The following is a 13690-nucleotide window of genomic DNA, read 5'->3' on the forward strand; positions in this document are numbered from 1 at the left end:
GAAAATAACACATGACTCTTAAATGTTTTATCGCGAAATAACGGCGTCCTATCTCTCCCTCGTGATAATTCGTTATACAAAAATAGTATCGCTGATGAGTTTTTTAATAATTTACATTGCTATTCTGTGTAATCATATTTAGATGAATTAGGGAGATACGAGGAAAGAGGTACAATTGTTTGAAATGTTTATTCGTGCGGAAGATAAAGGTACGACTACATCATGCCGACGTGCCGTTAAGTATTTATATAATGGGTTCTAATGATATTCCACCTTTATTCGAACGAAAAGAAGATAAATTCTTTATAAGAGAGGATTCTTCCGTTGGTACACCGATCACGAAACTTAAGACTGTCACAAATAGCACTGTAACATATCGTATAGTATCTGGTGATGAAGACAACCCGCTTTTTACGATCGACTCTCACGGTCAAATCACTTTGGCGAGACCATTAGATCGAGAACTAAAAGACAGTCATTTGATCGGAGTCCTTGCTGAAACAGACTCAAGCCCTCCGCTTACAGCTCTTGCCGAGATCTCTCTTCAAGTATCGGACGAAAACGATCATGCACCGAAATTCGAAAGCAATCCGTACGCGATTAATTTGGCTGAAAACATCGAGGAGGGAACATCGATATTAAAAGTTATTGCGCACGATATGGACCTCGGTAGCAATGGTGAAGTACGTTACTCCTTCGGATCCGATATAGGAGAATTGGCGAACGTTTTTGCGGTAGACGCTTACACCGGTTGGATATCGACATTAGTACAGCTCGACAAAGAAAAGCAGCCGGAATATAAGTTTCAGGTAATATAGATATATATAATTTAAACTAACTTATATATAATTAAAATTTATTTATGTATAATTTTTTAAATATTGACGCTAGAAAATTTAAAACGTTATTTGTGCAATGATTTTTTTTAGGTGGTTGCCACTGACAATGGAAATCCGAAACACTTTGCGAGAACATCGGTGCATGTCAAATTAAAAGATTATAACGACAACTCGCCTGCTTTTGTCAACGATCGTTACGAGGCTACAGTGAACGAAGACGCTTTACCAGGAACGGTTGTAGTGAAATTAATTACCGTCGATAAAGACACAGATGTTATTACGCCGATAGAATTTTATATAACATCTGGCGATCCTAGATCGCAATTTCAAATCAGATCTACCGGCGAAGTGTACGTGGCGAAATCTTTAGACCGAGAAACTACCGATCGTTACGAGCTTCAGATCGTTGGGACTGATGGAAAATATGTTTTTGAGACAAAAGTAACTGTGCAAATTTTAGATGTTAATGATAACCCTCCGTATTGTCTCAGATACCGTTATAGAGAGATACTTTCCGAGGGTTCGCATCCTGGTACTTATGTCTTGACCGTGTTAGCCACCGACTACGACGACGAACCGAATGCGAAATTACGATTTTACTTAACCGGCGACAATAACGATAAATTTTCGTTAGATAAGGAAACAGGCGTGCTAAAAACTGTCGGGCAACTCGATCGAGAAACGCAAGCCAAATATTCTTTGACAGCTCACGTGCAGGATCGAGATAAGCCGGCTTGGGAATGTTCGTCACAGTTGGAGATTCTCGTTTCCGATCTCAATGATAACGCACCGAAATTTACTATGTCAACTTATAGCAGCTCTTTGCCCGAGGATGTCGAAATTGGCACACTCGTGACGAAAGTACACGCTACAGACAATGATATTGGTATTAATCGGAAGATCCGGTACGAATTTATTGACTCTGCGGATGGCCATTTTCATATTGCGGCGGATAGTGGAATAGTCACGCTGGCTAAGCCTTTGGACAGGGAAACGAAGGCTATGTACAATGTAACAATTCAGGCGCTTGATCAGGGCACTCCTCAACTAATGGGAGCCGCTTCTCTTATCGTTAATGTACAGGATATCAACGACAATCCGCCAGAATTCACTTCCAAGATTTACTTTGCAAAAGTGCCTGAGATTTATGCAGTTGGTACTGAGGTAGCACGAGTGCTCGCTACTTCTAAAGATACAGGTGTAAATGCCGATATATATTATTCGATCGTCGGGGGAAACGAACATAAGAAGTTTCAAATAGACGCCAAGACGGGCGTTTTGACTATTGCCGAACAGCTGGATTATGAACGCGCTCGCGATTATTTTCTCACTATTCAAGCAGTCGATGGAGGTATTCCACCGCTAAGCAATCACGCTACCGTTAATATTACCGTCACCGATAGTAATGATAACACACCTATCTTCAGCGAAGTATCGTACAGAGCTTTCATAAAAGAAGATGCGAAAATTGGAGAGCAAGTTACACAAGTAAGTTTTTTTGAAATCTAATTACTTGCATAATAAATAATGTATAAATTTATACTAATTATTTGAAAAATATAAATTATGTGCAATGCAAAAGTATATGTCTTATTTATAAAAATACGTTGTTTCAGGTATATGCAAATGATTTAGATAGTGAAGAGAATGGTAACTTATCGTATTATATAGAACGTGGCGATAGACAAAAGCAATTTTCCATCGACAGAAAAACCGGACAAATAACTGTCGCCGCGCCATTGGATCGAGAAGAAGTTAGTGTCAAATATAATTAACCATAATATCTATTTATGCTTATAATTATAAACATAAATTAATTATTAAACGTTCTACTTTCTTTTTCAGATTGCGAATTATATATTGGAAGTTCATGCTCGTGATAATGGCATACCGACACTTTCAAGTTTTGTGATGGTAAATATCGAAGTTCTGGATGCAAATGATAACCCGCCGTTGTTTTCCCACCCAAATTACACGGCTGTCGTGCAAGAAGATAAACCACTTGGGCACACGGTTTTACAATTTGTCGTCACCGATGCGGACGTTGAACCGAATGCCGAACCGTACACTTTTGACTTCCGTTCTGGGAATGAGGGAGACGCGTTTCGATTGGAACAGGATGGTACTTTGCGAACGGCAACGAAATTTAATAACAGAGTAAAAGATAAATACGTATTGCACATCCGAGTATTCGATAATGGTAGCCCGCCACTGTACTCAGACGCATGGGTTGTAATCAAGGTGATTGAAGAATCGCAGTATCCACCGGTAATAACGCCTCTTGAAGTTATTATTAATTCTTACATGGATGAATATCCAGGTGGCATTATCGGGAAAGTGCACGCGACCGATCAAGATCAATACGATTCGCTTCTATTCAGTTTAATACCATCCTCGCTGATCCCGAGCACCGATCTCTTTCAAATAGACAAGATCGATGGCACGTTAGTCGCTTTGCCCAGACTCGACGTGGGTGAATATAGAATAAATGTTAGCGTGACGGACGGCAAATTCCACTCTTACTCCGTCGTGAAAGTTGACGTCGATCTGGTAACTGAGAAGATGCTCGAGAATTCGGTGATCGTGAGATTTCGAGAGGTTAGCCCAGAGGATTTTATGTTGAGTCACCGCAAAGGTTTCGTTAGAACTGTTCGCAATGCAATGAACTGCCGACTTAAGGACATAATTATTATTAGCGTGCAGCCATCATCTGATGAAACGAATTTAATCAAGTCTCGAACGATTCGTCAGGCAGTTCACAATGATCTTGATCTTCTATTTGCCGTAAAAAAAGCCGCGAATCCTGCGGGTTTATCCGGTTTCTATGCATCGGAAAGCATACGCGAGGCATTGAATCAGCACGTGGAGGAGTTGGAAGAGTCGACAAAGTTAGTCGTCGAAGAAATCGTCCGATTTAAGTGCAATAAAGGTTACTGTTTCTATGGCGATTGCCAAGACAAGATTACTCTTGACCCTGCTCAAATCACACCTGTGTCTACTGACGTAATGAGTTTTGTATCGCCGCGGCACAAACACAAGATGGAATGTAATTGCAAGGAAGGGTACGCCGGTAATCACTGCGAAGTAGTGGTCAACGAATGCGCCAGAGATCCATGTCCTCTGTTCAAAGTTTGCGTGCCAGACTCTTCCATTCAAGGATACTCGTGTCAATGTCCTGAGGGATATGCTGGTCAGACTTGTGATATAGATATTTCTAAATGCCACGACGAGTCGTGTTACATTCCACGGAATCCGATATCTTTCAGTGGCAAGAGTTACGCGCGTTACAAGATTGACAAAGCATTAATAAGACAAACGATCGAAGACCGTCTCAGTTTATCCTTGAGAATCAGGACGATGCAACCTACTGGTAATCTCATGTATGCGGCGGGTAAGGTAGACTACAATATTCTTGAAATCGTTAACGGTGTGATGCAGTACAAATTCGATCTGGGCAGTGGCGAAGGATTGATTAGAGTGAGTAGCGTATACGTGAGTGACGGGCAATGGCACGAAATCCAGCTGGAACGAGAAAGTAACAGTGCTCGTCTAACAGTAGACGGAAAACATATTGCTCACGGTTCCGCGCCCGGTATCAATGACATCTTGAACCTGCAGTCAGATGAATTGTATTTAGGTGCCGAGGTGAGACAGCATCCGTCAATCATTGGCTTTGAAGACGTGCAACGCGGTTTCATTGGCTGCATGGATGACGTCAGAATTGCCCGAGTTTCCGTGCCTTTGCACATGAGCGGTGCCAGTAGTGTAGCAATTCTCAAGCGATTCGCCAACGTTGAATTCAGTTGCGATACGACAACTATTCTAGTACCGCCGGGTGTTTGCGGCTCGCAGCCGTGTCAGAACGGCGGCACTTGCAAGGACACGGGCAGCGACAGCTACGAGTGCCAATGTCACAGTCGGTTTGCCGGTTTGGCTTGCGAAATCGATACGGATCCGTGTGCTTCCTCGCCCTGTCTTTACGGCGGGCGTTGCAAAATTTTTCCGGAAGGTGGTGATTACGTCTGTGAGTGTGTCGGACCAAATCTCAGCGGCAAACGGTGCGAGTTCGGCAGGTACTGCAGCCCGAATCCGTGCAACCACGGAGGAGTATGCGAGGAGGGCAACAATGGTCCGATATGCAAGTGCCAGGGCTTCACGGGTGATCGCTGCGAGACCGACATAAATGAGTGCGACGCGAATCCGTGTACGAACGGCGGTACCTGCGTCAACGAGATCGGCACGTACAGATGCATTTGTCCGCCGAACATGACCGGACTGAATTGCGGCAATCCCGCCTTCTCCACGCCTATCATATCCAGCCACTTCAACATTCAATGGGAGCATCTTGTGTGGATCGGCATCGCGGTGCTGTTAAACGTGTTATTTATCATCATATTCGTCGCCTTCTGGCGAATTCGAACGAAGCGGACCAGGACGCGCGCCAACAACATTAACAACGAGACGCGAAAGCAGATTGTTCTGAATTCTGCAAGACCGCACGAGCACGAGTTCAAGCGCAGCTCGAAACTGAGCAATTTGGAAGTCATACAGGTATTACCGTTTTTTTTAATTTTTTTTTTTTTTTTTTTTAGACTGATTAGCCTTATCTAAAAGCATGAATTTTTCGAGGGCCAACATATATTTGTTCGAAGGCATTATTTCAATATTCGTCTATATAAAAATTGAGATTTTAAAAAACCTCGTTTACAATTACGACGTAATGCCTTCAATTCTTTGTGGCATATAATCGCTATTTTTTTTTATTATCGACATTGCGTTCGGCGAAACAACCGCTCAGCGAGTGCTCAGTGAGCTCTTGCATTTAATTAGTGAATATTTTCAGATTTTAAAGAATATTCTAATCAGATGCAAGAGCTCACTGAGCGTTCAGTGAGCGGTTATTTCGCTGAACGCACTTTAACGTACATTAATGCTGTTTTATTTTTCGTTTGCTACCATTTGTTTTGCCGTCGTGATACAATCCTTCCCGTGCCCTCGTCGCAGCGGTGATCCCGTTTAAGGTCTACGTGATTCTTTTTTACAGAGAGAACCTCCCAATGTCCTCCCAGACCCGCCTCCTACACCCCGAGCTCGAACAACGAGCCTGCCACGTACGGTAACTCGGCGGCGGTGGCTTTAAATAACTTGGACACCCTGCGAAGCTACGGTAGCGCGGGCGACGAACTTGAGAATTTCCCGCCGGATTACTTGCGAAATCTGAATCGCAGCACTCCTGTACCACCCCCATCCTTGACTCTCGCTAATCCGGTCGGTGGAAACGCAACTGGCAGCGACACGGACAGTCTACACAAGCCCACCTGGCAAGAGCAGATGCAGCTGGCCTCCTTCATAACGGACACTACCAAAATCAAGAATGGTGAGTGTTCCACTTTCGCGCCCGGTGAAAGAGGAACCTTCCCGGCTGCGTCCGGTAGCTTTTTACTTTTGATTTCGCTTGTAGCATGTGATCGTAAGGGGTATAGCATTAGGCGATATCCCGGTCTCATCATCTCTTTGACGAAACTTTCCTTTCTCTCGCTCTGTCTTATTCTCTTTAGTCTCCCGTTGCAATCTCTTCGTCATTAGCGTAGCCAATTATTCAATTAACACTAGCGTGTTTCGTGTTGTGTGCACTAACAGACCTGAAACGAGCGAGCCCAGTGGTACCAGAGCTGACCACTGGAGGACTACTACTAAACTCTTCTCGACGGACGTCTCATACGGTTGGGTCTTCCGTTGCCTCCGTCACATCCATCGAGGATGATCCTCGCATCGTCGGTGGTAAGTCGAGATAGCCCGCTCGTACGGCTCATAATACAGAGTATCCTGCGAATCACCTATTGTAATTTTAAAGTTAAAGATTAATCAAGTTTTACAAGCTTATTTACAAGGTGATTTTAAGATACTCGGTATATATACTTGAGTCTTTGCTTTTTCGCTTGTACTATTTGTCTTCAATCAAGTACTATTATTTACTTTCGCACCGTTTCCGCCTCTCACTTCTCTCAGCACATCACTATTCTGCATCGCATGTAGCGTGTCAGAGTACAGTCGTTGTCTGCAATGCTTTTAGGGTATCACTGGGACTGCTCAGACTGGGTCAGACCGAGTCAAAATCCGTTACCTAACATCACGGAGGTACCTGGAAGCGAGGTCCCAGACTCGTCTAGTTTCCATAGCAATGAGAGTAATGAATCTAATACTCATCAGTTACCAATGAGTAAGTAATATAAGTGCATGCGTATTGAGTTACCTTTTTTTAATTCAGCATGGAGTGTTCGATTATTTAATTTTTTTAATGTACACCACAATTATAATATATTTTATGTATTATATTTGTATGCAGCGTTTTTGGATAGAAAATAATTGAGATCATACGGATACAGACAGTAATAATGAAATTAATCAAAAACTTAAAAAACGATTAAATGTAAAATCTTCCATCACTACTTCGACCGCCACCGGCAGATCGAAATAGTAATGGAAGTCAACTAACGCGAAGTCAAACATATTTTATTAATCATTTTGTTTGTATTATATTATATTTTGTTATATTTTAAATTTGATAGAATCGAATGTATGTGATACTGTTCACGATACAACAAAGAAATTTAATAAAAATTAACAACTTAATATTATAATTAACCACATCGACATTTACGCATGACGAAAAATATTATCATTACTTTACTAAGAATATTAATTACAATAATTTTAAATTTTCTTATAATTTGCTGCTTTGTATAAAAATATAACATGAATAATTTTATTATAGTGCACGGTCCGATAGATCCAACGAGGGATATTGAGACTTTAAACGAAGATCAGGAATCGGAATATGTCGGTGATTCTGAATGCGGGACTGAGTTCTCAGAGCAGTATCATTGTGCGGAGACGCAGCGTTTAAATCCCCTCGACAGCGGAGGTGAGGGGGAGTATAAGTACAAGGGTTCCGAGAGCTATTTACGTCATCCAAACACGTACTTGCCTCATTACAATATTCACACTGACACGGAGAACGAGACGAACCCGCTCAACGGCCGTCTTAGCACCCTCGAATCCGACGAAGAAGAAGACGACGTAGTGCCTTATGGTTTTCCGAGCACCCGCCGTAACCGATGCCACAAAGTGATTGAGGAGGATGAGATTGGGTCTGTCATCACCACGTTGGAGGAAAGAAACTCGTTATTAGGCGGCGCAACTAGTAATAGCGATCTCTCTACGAATCTCTGCGAGATCGACGATTCAGAGTATGAGATCGCGGATCAAAAGAGCAACGGGCGCCTATGGTTATCGGGGAATGGCATCACGCAAACCTCAGTGTGACAAACGGAGGTGCCGAAGTACGCGAATAGACTGAAGCGTGCGAGAGTGTGTTTCTTCGTGCTTCTACGACCGAGACGCACGGATGTCTGTGAATATGCAATTTTGTACATAGAGTGTTACATTGTCGTAGAGAAATAAGACAGACTGTACAGGCAGCTATGAAATAAGAAATTCGTTTGTGCGAGCCACCGGCGTGTTCGAAATGCACGCCACACATATACGATGTATGCCGTCGCGGAAATACATCATGCCTCAAATCTCCTCCTACACAGGTAGAGTTCAAGGATCAGCGTACTTAATTCTGCAAATTAATCGCGAATAGTTATGTTCTATGACTGCAGTGAGTACGTCGTATTGTATCTAAATTGATAAAAAATTTAGATCGTTTTTCTTTATTTATCGGACATATTATATGAATATTTTTTTAAATAGTAATTAGACACGTATATATGTATATACCCGCCCTTTGTCCTCCTCGGAGGAATTTAAGAAAGTAATTTTCCTCTCAAAAGATCTAGATTGCTAATGGAAAAGTAATTATTATTTCCATTTGTAACAATTAAAAAATATTAATTTTCTTTTAGCTCTACCAAGGAGATGAGATTTACTAGAGAAAAATAAACTGTGGCAATTACGAATACACGCGTAAGAAATTATCTTTATTAAAAAAGAAGGAATTCATTACTCGAGAAAAGTAAAGCTAATCACGACCGTGTCGTCAGACCAATGACTATTGTTTAATAATCTATCGTTTAAATTTAACGTGTTAATCCAACAACTATAATTCCAGTGCAAAAGATACATAGGTACATTTATGTATTTTTACTATTTGCTAACTAACTTTATTTTGATTACGTATAAATGAACCGACGGACTACTTAATAATGCATATATTGAGTAAGAAGTAGCAGATTAGCGTGTAAGTAAATGGACTCTAGTGAAAAAGAAAAGCAACCTCCTTCGCGTTACGGAGCGGCATGTGCGCGACTGTGCACGTGTTTATTGCACAGATTAATAGTTAAAAAAAATATATGAAATATTTTTACTGTGATGATAATAATGTTTATACGATGATCAAATATTATAACTTGTATCATAATAATTGCAATGTTAATTACCCAACGTTTTATAACAAATTTAAGAAAAAAAAATGAAAAAACGATGGAGGAGGTAATGTCCTCCTCTGCGTATACGTAAGCTAAGTCAACGTTCCGTTTATTTTACTTTTTTCCCCCCTTTCTATCTTTTTATTCGTCAGCCACCATCAGTACGACCGATAAATCTGCATACATGGTGCTACTATTTACATCACGCTTTATCGTCTATCTACACTAATAAGACTGCTCAGCGGCGCGAGATAATTCATCTCGTCGCGCCCTTTACCAATTTGCCATTTGCATCTCATATATTGTTCATAGGAAACTCCATATAATATATAATGAAATACTTTTTAAAACTGCCAATTAATTCTTAATGCCATATAAGCAATGCATTTTTTTCGATTAATTTATAAAAGATAGAAAAATCGAGGAACAATCTGTTATGCGTCCAATGTTTTTTACTCATTGTCACTTCCATTTAGAATACTTTTCCTTAACGGATATTGTATAGCGGCAGCTTATTTGGGTGAGGTATAGATGTTCTTTTATACACGTAGAATTTTGTTGAGAAATTCGACTTTATGTTCCTGTTCTGTAAAGGATGCCAGCTATCCTGCTAGTTTTGGTAGGATACATTAGCGAATCATATTAATAATAATGCTAAACAGGGTGATTTTTATGTTGACCAAGAAAAAGCATCGTCTCTCGTCCTTGCATAAGTTAAAATCGACTGTGCGTCTACTTTCTGAAATTTAAAGCATTATCATTCATGTTCGTACAACAAAATTTTTTACTGATTTTATATTAAAATCGTATAATAATACAAGATAAAAGAAATATAATTGATTTTATCAATTGTAAAGAATTCAATAAAAGTAATAGGTGATCTAAAATTTCAGTTAGTAACATGAGGCACAGGTAAATATTATATAATATATTTAGATTAGTTTTATTTAAAAAAAAAAAAAAGAAACGATGAAGCACATTGGTCAAAGACTGTAAAGTAGAAGATATGGATGTGACAGCGGACTTTTTATAAATAGTATATGAATCATTTAGTAATCTTATAAAAATTGCAAAAACCCGCCTTTTAGAATTTTTCAATTAATAAATTAATAACAAAAAGCGATCATCAGTGTTTTAACGTAGTACAGAATTGATTAAAAACTTATATAAATAATTTGTACATATAATTTTCAGTACATTATTTATTGCTCCAGGCCTACTTATTCACGAGTTGCGTTCTCGAAAAATTAAGAGAATGGGGGAATAAATAATTTTATTAAATATTTACGCATATTTTATATAAAATTATTTCGTAAAATTATTTATTGCTTGCCATTTGAATAGTTAAGTGTATAACTTTTAAAATCATAGATTGTGAATAAAAAATATGGGAAACATGGGTACAATTTCTAAATTCGCCATAACATCTAGCCCTGCTAATAGAATACATATCGATATCATGAAATCTTTAAAGAAAACTGAGGAACTTGACTTGTTATTATTATAAGGCTATAATTAATTTGTACAAGATCAACCTATTGTAATAAAGAAACCAATCTTGCCTACAATAAGTTATATTCCTTTATCCAAATATTTTAAATCATAGAACAATATTAATATTTCGCTTTAATATTTTAATATTTTTGCAATGCTAAGGTAAGTAGCTCATTCATTGGTGTCAATAGTATGCGCGGATCTTCAATTAGACCAGCACCAATCATGGCACCGGTAAACAACTACAATAATAAATATTTTGTTAATAACATATTTAAAAGACGAGCCTTAAGTATTCAAATATATTTTTATTATAACATACCTGCTGTATTAGAAGATTAGCTAATTCGGTGTTAGTAGTTGTTAGCTTACACAACTTTTTGATGAGAGGATGATTTGGATTTATCTCGAAGCGCGGTTGAAGCATAGAATATCGCATTTCTTCGTTCATTTGATGACTTTGCATACGGATAAAGTGCCTTGCACTTGCCATATCCTGAACGGTTACAACGCAAGGATGTGATTCTAAACGATTTGTCATTTTAATATCGTACGCCTTCTTATCGAGAATCTTTTTCATATAACTTATAAGATTGTCCAGTTCATCCTTATTTATGATACCTGCATGAAAATTATTTTTAATATGTTTTAATTAATTTGCAAGTGTGTAAAAAAAAAATATTATATACCTAAGTTTTCTGGTTTATTTGCTTCTGTATCATCCCGCATTTCTTTCTCCACGGATGTTAGAAAGTTAGACTTATATTGTCTCAAATGCATTAATACTAATTCATCATATGGTTCATAACAAAACAAAACTTCAATATTTCGTTTTTTCAAAGATTCATAATATGGCGATTGCTCGGCTAGAGCTCGACTGTAAAATAAATTGCATATCGTTAATTAACATTAGCACGAGTTAATCAGATTATGTTTTAATATACCTTGGCGCAGATAAATAATATATATCTTTTTGATCTTTAGCTAAACGGCTGCAGTATTGTGGCAAACTGACTAATTCTCCTGGAGCAGCAGCAGAAGATTCAAATCGTAGAATTTTGCCTATATCTTCCTGTAATAGAGCATTAAATTAATAAATTTATCTGTGCTTTAAATATTTATGTAGAACATAATCAATTACCTTTTCAGACTGATCAGAACTAGTTATAATACCCTCTTTTAAAAATAAGCCATAAGCTTTGTAAAATTCATTATATTCTTCCGGTTGCTTCGTAGATCGCTCGTGTAAAAATTTTAATATACGTGCAGTCAACACATTTCGTAATTTTCTATCAAAATTAAACATTATACATTTGTATATCGTAATATTAAAAAAAAGAAAAATATCATACATTTATTCTTACCCAATTAATGTACTATTTTGTAGTAATTCACGACTTAAATTCAATGGTATGTCTTCCGAATCTACTACGCCTTTAACAAAACGTAACCATTTTGGTAAGATATTTTCTGCTTTGCTTTTAATTAGAATTTTTCGGTTGTAGAGTGATACTCCACTGGTAGTATCTCTCGCTAGATCAAATAATCCAGGTTTTTCCTCTGGGAAGTATAACAGTGCCTTAATACTCAATGGCACGTCTGTTGAATAATGTAGTATAAATCTTGGTGAATCAATACAATTTCCTATAAATCGATAAAATTCTGCGTGTTGCATAGGAGTGACGTCTTTCGAATCAAACATCCACAATGGCTGTTCCACATCGACAGAAAAGAATATTTCGTTAGAATATTTCTTATTATATAATATTTGTTACAATATTTATCAAAAATAGAGATAAGATAAATGCGTAAGAAATTATAATTAATAGTACCTGAATCGTATTAGTTCTCTTTCCATTTACGAAAATAGGGCTTCCGACAAAATTGCTGTACTTATTAATAATACCTAAATAGATTGATATTTTATTAAATATGTGTAAAACAATATAAATGCACATATATTCTTATTACTAATGCACTTACGATTAATTGTATTCTCATCACTGAATTCTCGACTATCTGGTTTCAAGTGTATGACAATTTTTGTGCCTGGCTGCACACCATCTGCATTGGAAATTTCAAAGATACCCGATCTGCACATGAAGATATTATTTATAATATTATATACTAGTATTGTTAACAATTTTATTAATCGTAAGAAAAATAAACGATATTTCTTATTACCCATCTGAAGTCCAACAAAGGCCTTCTGCATCTCTTGCAAAGGACTTTGTAAATACTTCTACTTTATCAGCAACCATGAAAGCACTATAAAATCCAACTCCAAATTGTCCAATAATTTTGGAAGAATCACCTGAGTTTTGTTCTTCTTTCAATTGTTCTAAAAACGCCTAAAAAATATATATATATATGCAATAAGAGTTATGTATTATACATATATACATTATAATCAAAACCATTTTTAATTATACTTTAAAATATGTAAAAGTGTAATTTTTATTTTCAATAAAATCGAAAATTATTTAAACAATGTGTGTAATATTTACTTTAGAACCAGATCGAGCTATAGTTCCCAAATTGGCTATCAGTTCATCTCTAGTCATTCCCACACCAGTATCTTGGATTGTTAGAGTACGATTTTGTTTGTCAGTGCCAATATGTATCTCTAGACCTCTATCACCTGCCACTTGTGCAATCTCATTATCACTCAAACGTAGGTATCTTAATTTTTCCAATGCATCACTAGCATTTGAAACAAGCTCACGCACAAATACCTAGAAAATAAATTTATCATTGTTTAAATTATTCCTGCATGAACTATTTACAACTATTTACTTAATTACCTCTTTATCTGAGTATAAAGATTTTGCAACTATCTGCAGTAACATTTGTGTCTCTGACTGAAATTCATGCTTAGCACTCTCACCTACAAATGACAAACCATTTAATCTATTATTTCCTTTC

At 37.7% G+C, this 13690-nt stretch overlaps 2 protein-coding genes across 4 annotated transcripts in view; one reads left to right on the plus strand and one right to left on the minus strand.

Moving 5' to 3' along the window:
* The first annotated feature begins 224 nt into the window (after positions 1–224).
* LOC139101741 (fat-like cadherin-related tumor suppressor homolog) lies at positions 225–6573 on the plus strand. Of its 2 annotated transcripts, none has more exons than XM_070655125.1 (5): positions 225–809; positions 930–2327; positions 2456–2593; positions 2685–5390; positions 6480–6573. In XM_070655125.1, exons 1-5 carry the CDS (start codon positions 252–254, stop codon positions 6483–6485), a joined length of 4806 nt encoding a protein of 1601 aa, XP_070511226.1. In that variant the 5' UTR covers positions 225–251; the 3' UTR covers positions 6486–6573. The 2 variants fall into 2 exon arrangements, with proteins under 2 accessions (XP_070511226.1, XP_070511225.1); XM_070655124.1 differs by lacking the exon at positions 6480–6573 and adding an exon at positions 5884–6173.
* Positions 6574–10564: 3991 nt separating this feature from the next.
* Positions 10565–13690, minus strand: part of Trap1 (TNF receptor associated protein 1) — a 39637-nt gene continuing 36511 nt past the window's right edge. For both annotated transcript variants that reach the window (XM_070655133.1, XM_070655131.1), the window contains 11 exons: positions 13570–13652; positions 13273–13500; positions 12950–13116; positions 12749–12858; positions 12598–12671; positions 12130–12476; positions 11907–12054; positions 11710–11837; positions 11455–11642; positions 11088–11386; positions 10565–11007 (listed from right to left, as the gene is read on the minus strand). In XM_070655133.1, coding sequence (XP_070511234.1) covers positions 10906–11007; positions 11088–11386; positions 11455–11642; positions 11710–11837; positions 11907–12054; positions 12130–12476; positions 12598–12671; positions 12749–12858; positions 12950–13116; positions 13273–13500; positions 13570–13652 — 1874 coding nt within the window. In that variant the 3' untranslated portion in view covers positions 10565–10905. The remainder of the gene's footprint in view (positions 11008–11087; positions 11387–11454; positions 11643–11709; positions 11838–11906; positions 12055–12129; positions 12477–12597; positions 12672–12748; positions 12859–12949; positions 13117–13272; positions 13501–13569; positions 13653–13690) is intronic.

This window comes from Cardiocondyla obscurior, linkage group LG04 (genome assembly GCF_019399895.1).
Source record: "Cardiocondyla obscurior isolate alpha-2009 linkage group LG04, Cobs3.1, whole genome shotgun sequence".
Taxonomy (NCBI): domain Eukaryota; kingdom Metazoa; phylum Arthropoda; class Insecta; order Hymenoptera; family Formicidae; genus Cardiocondyla; species Cardiocondyla obscurior.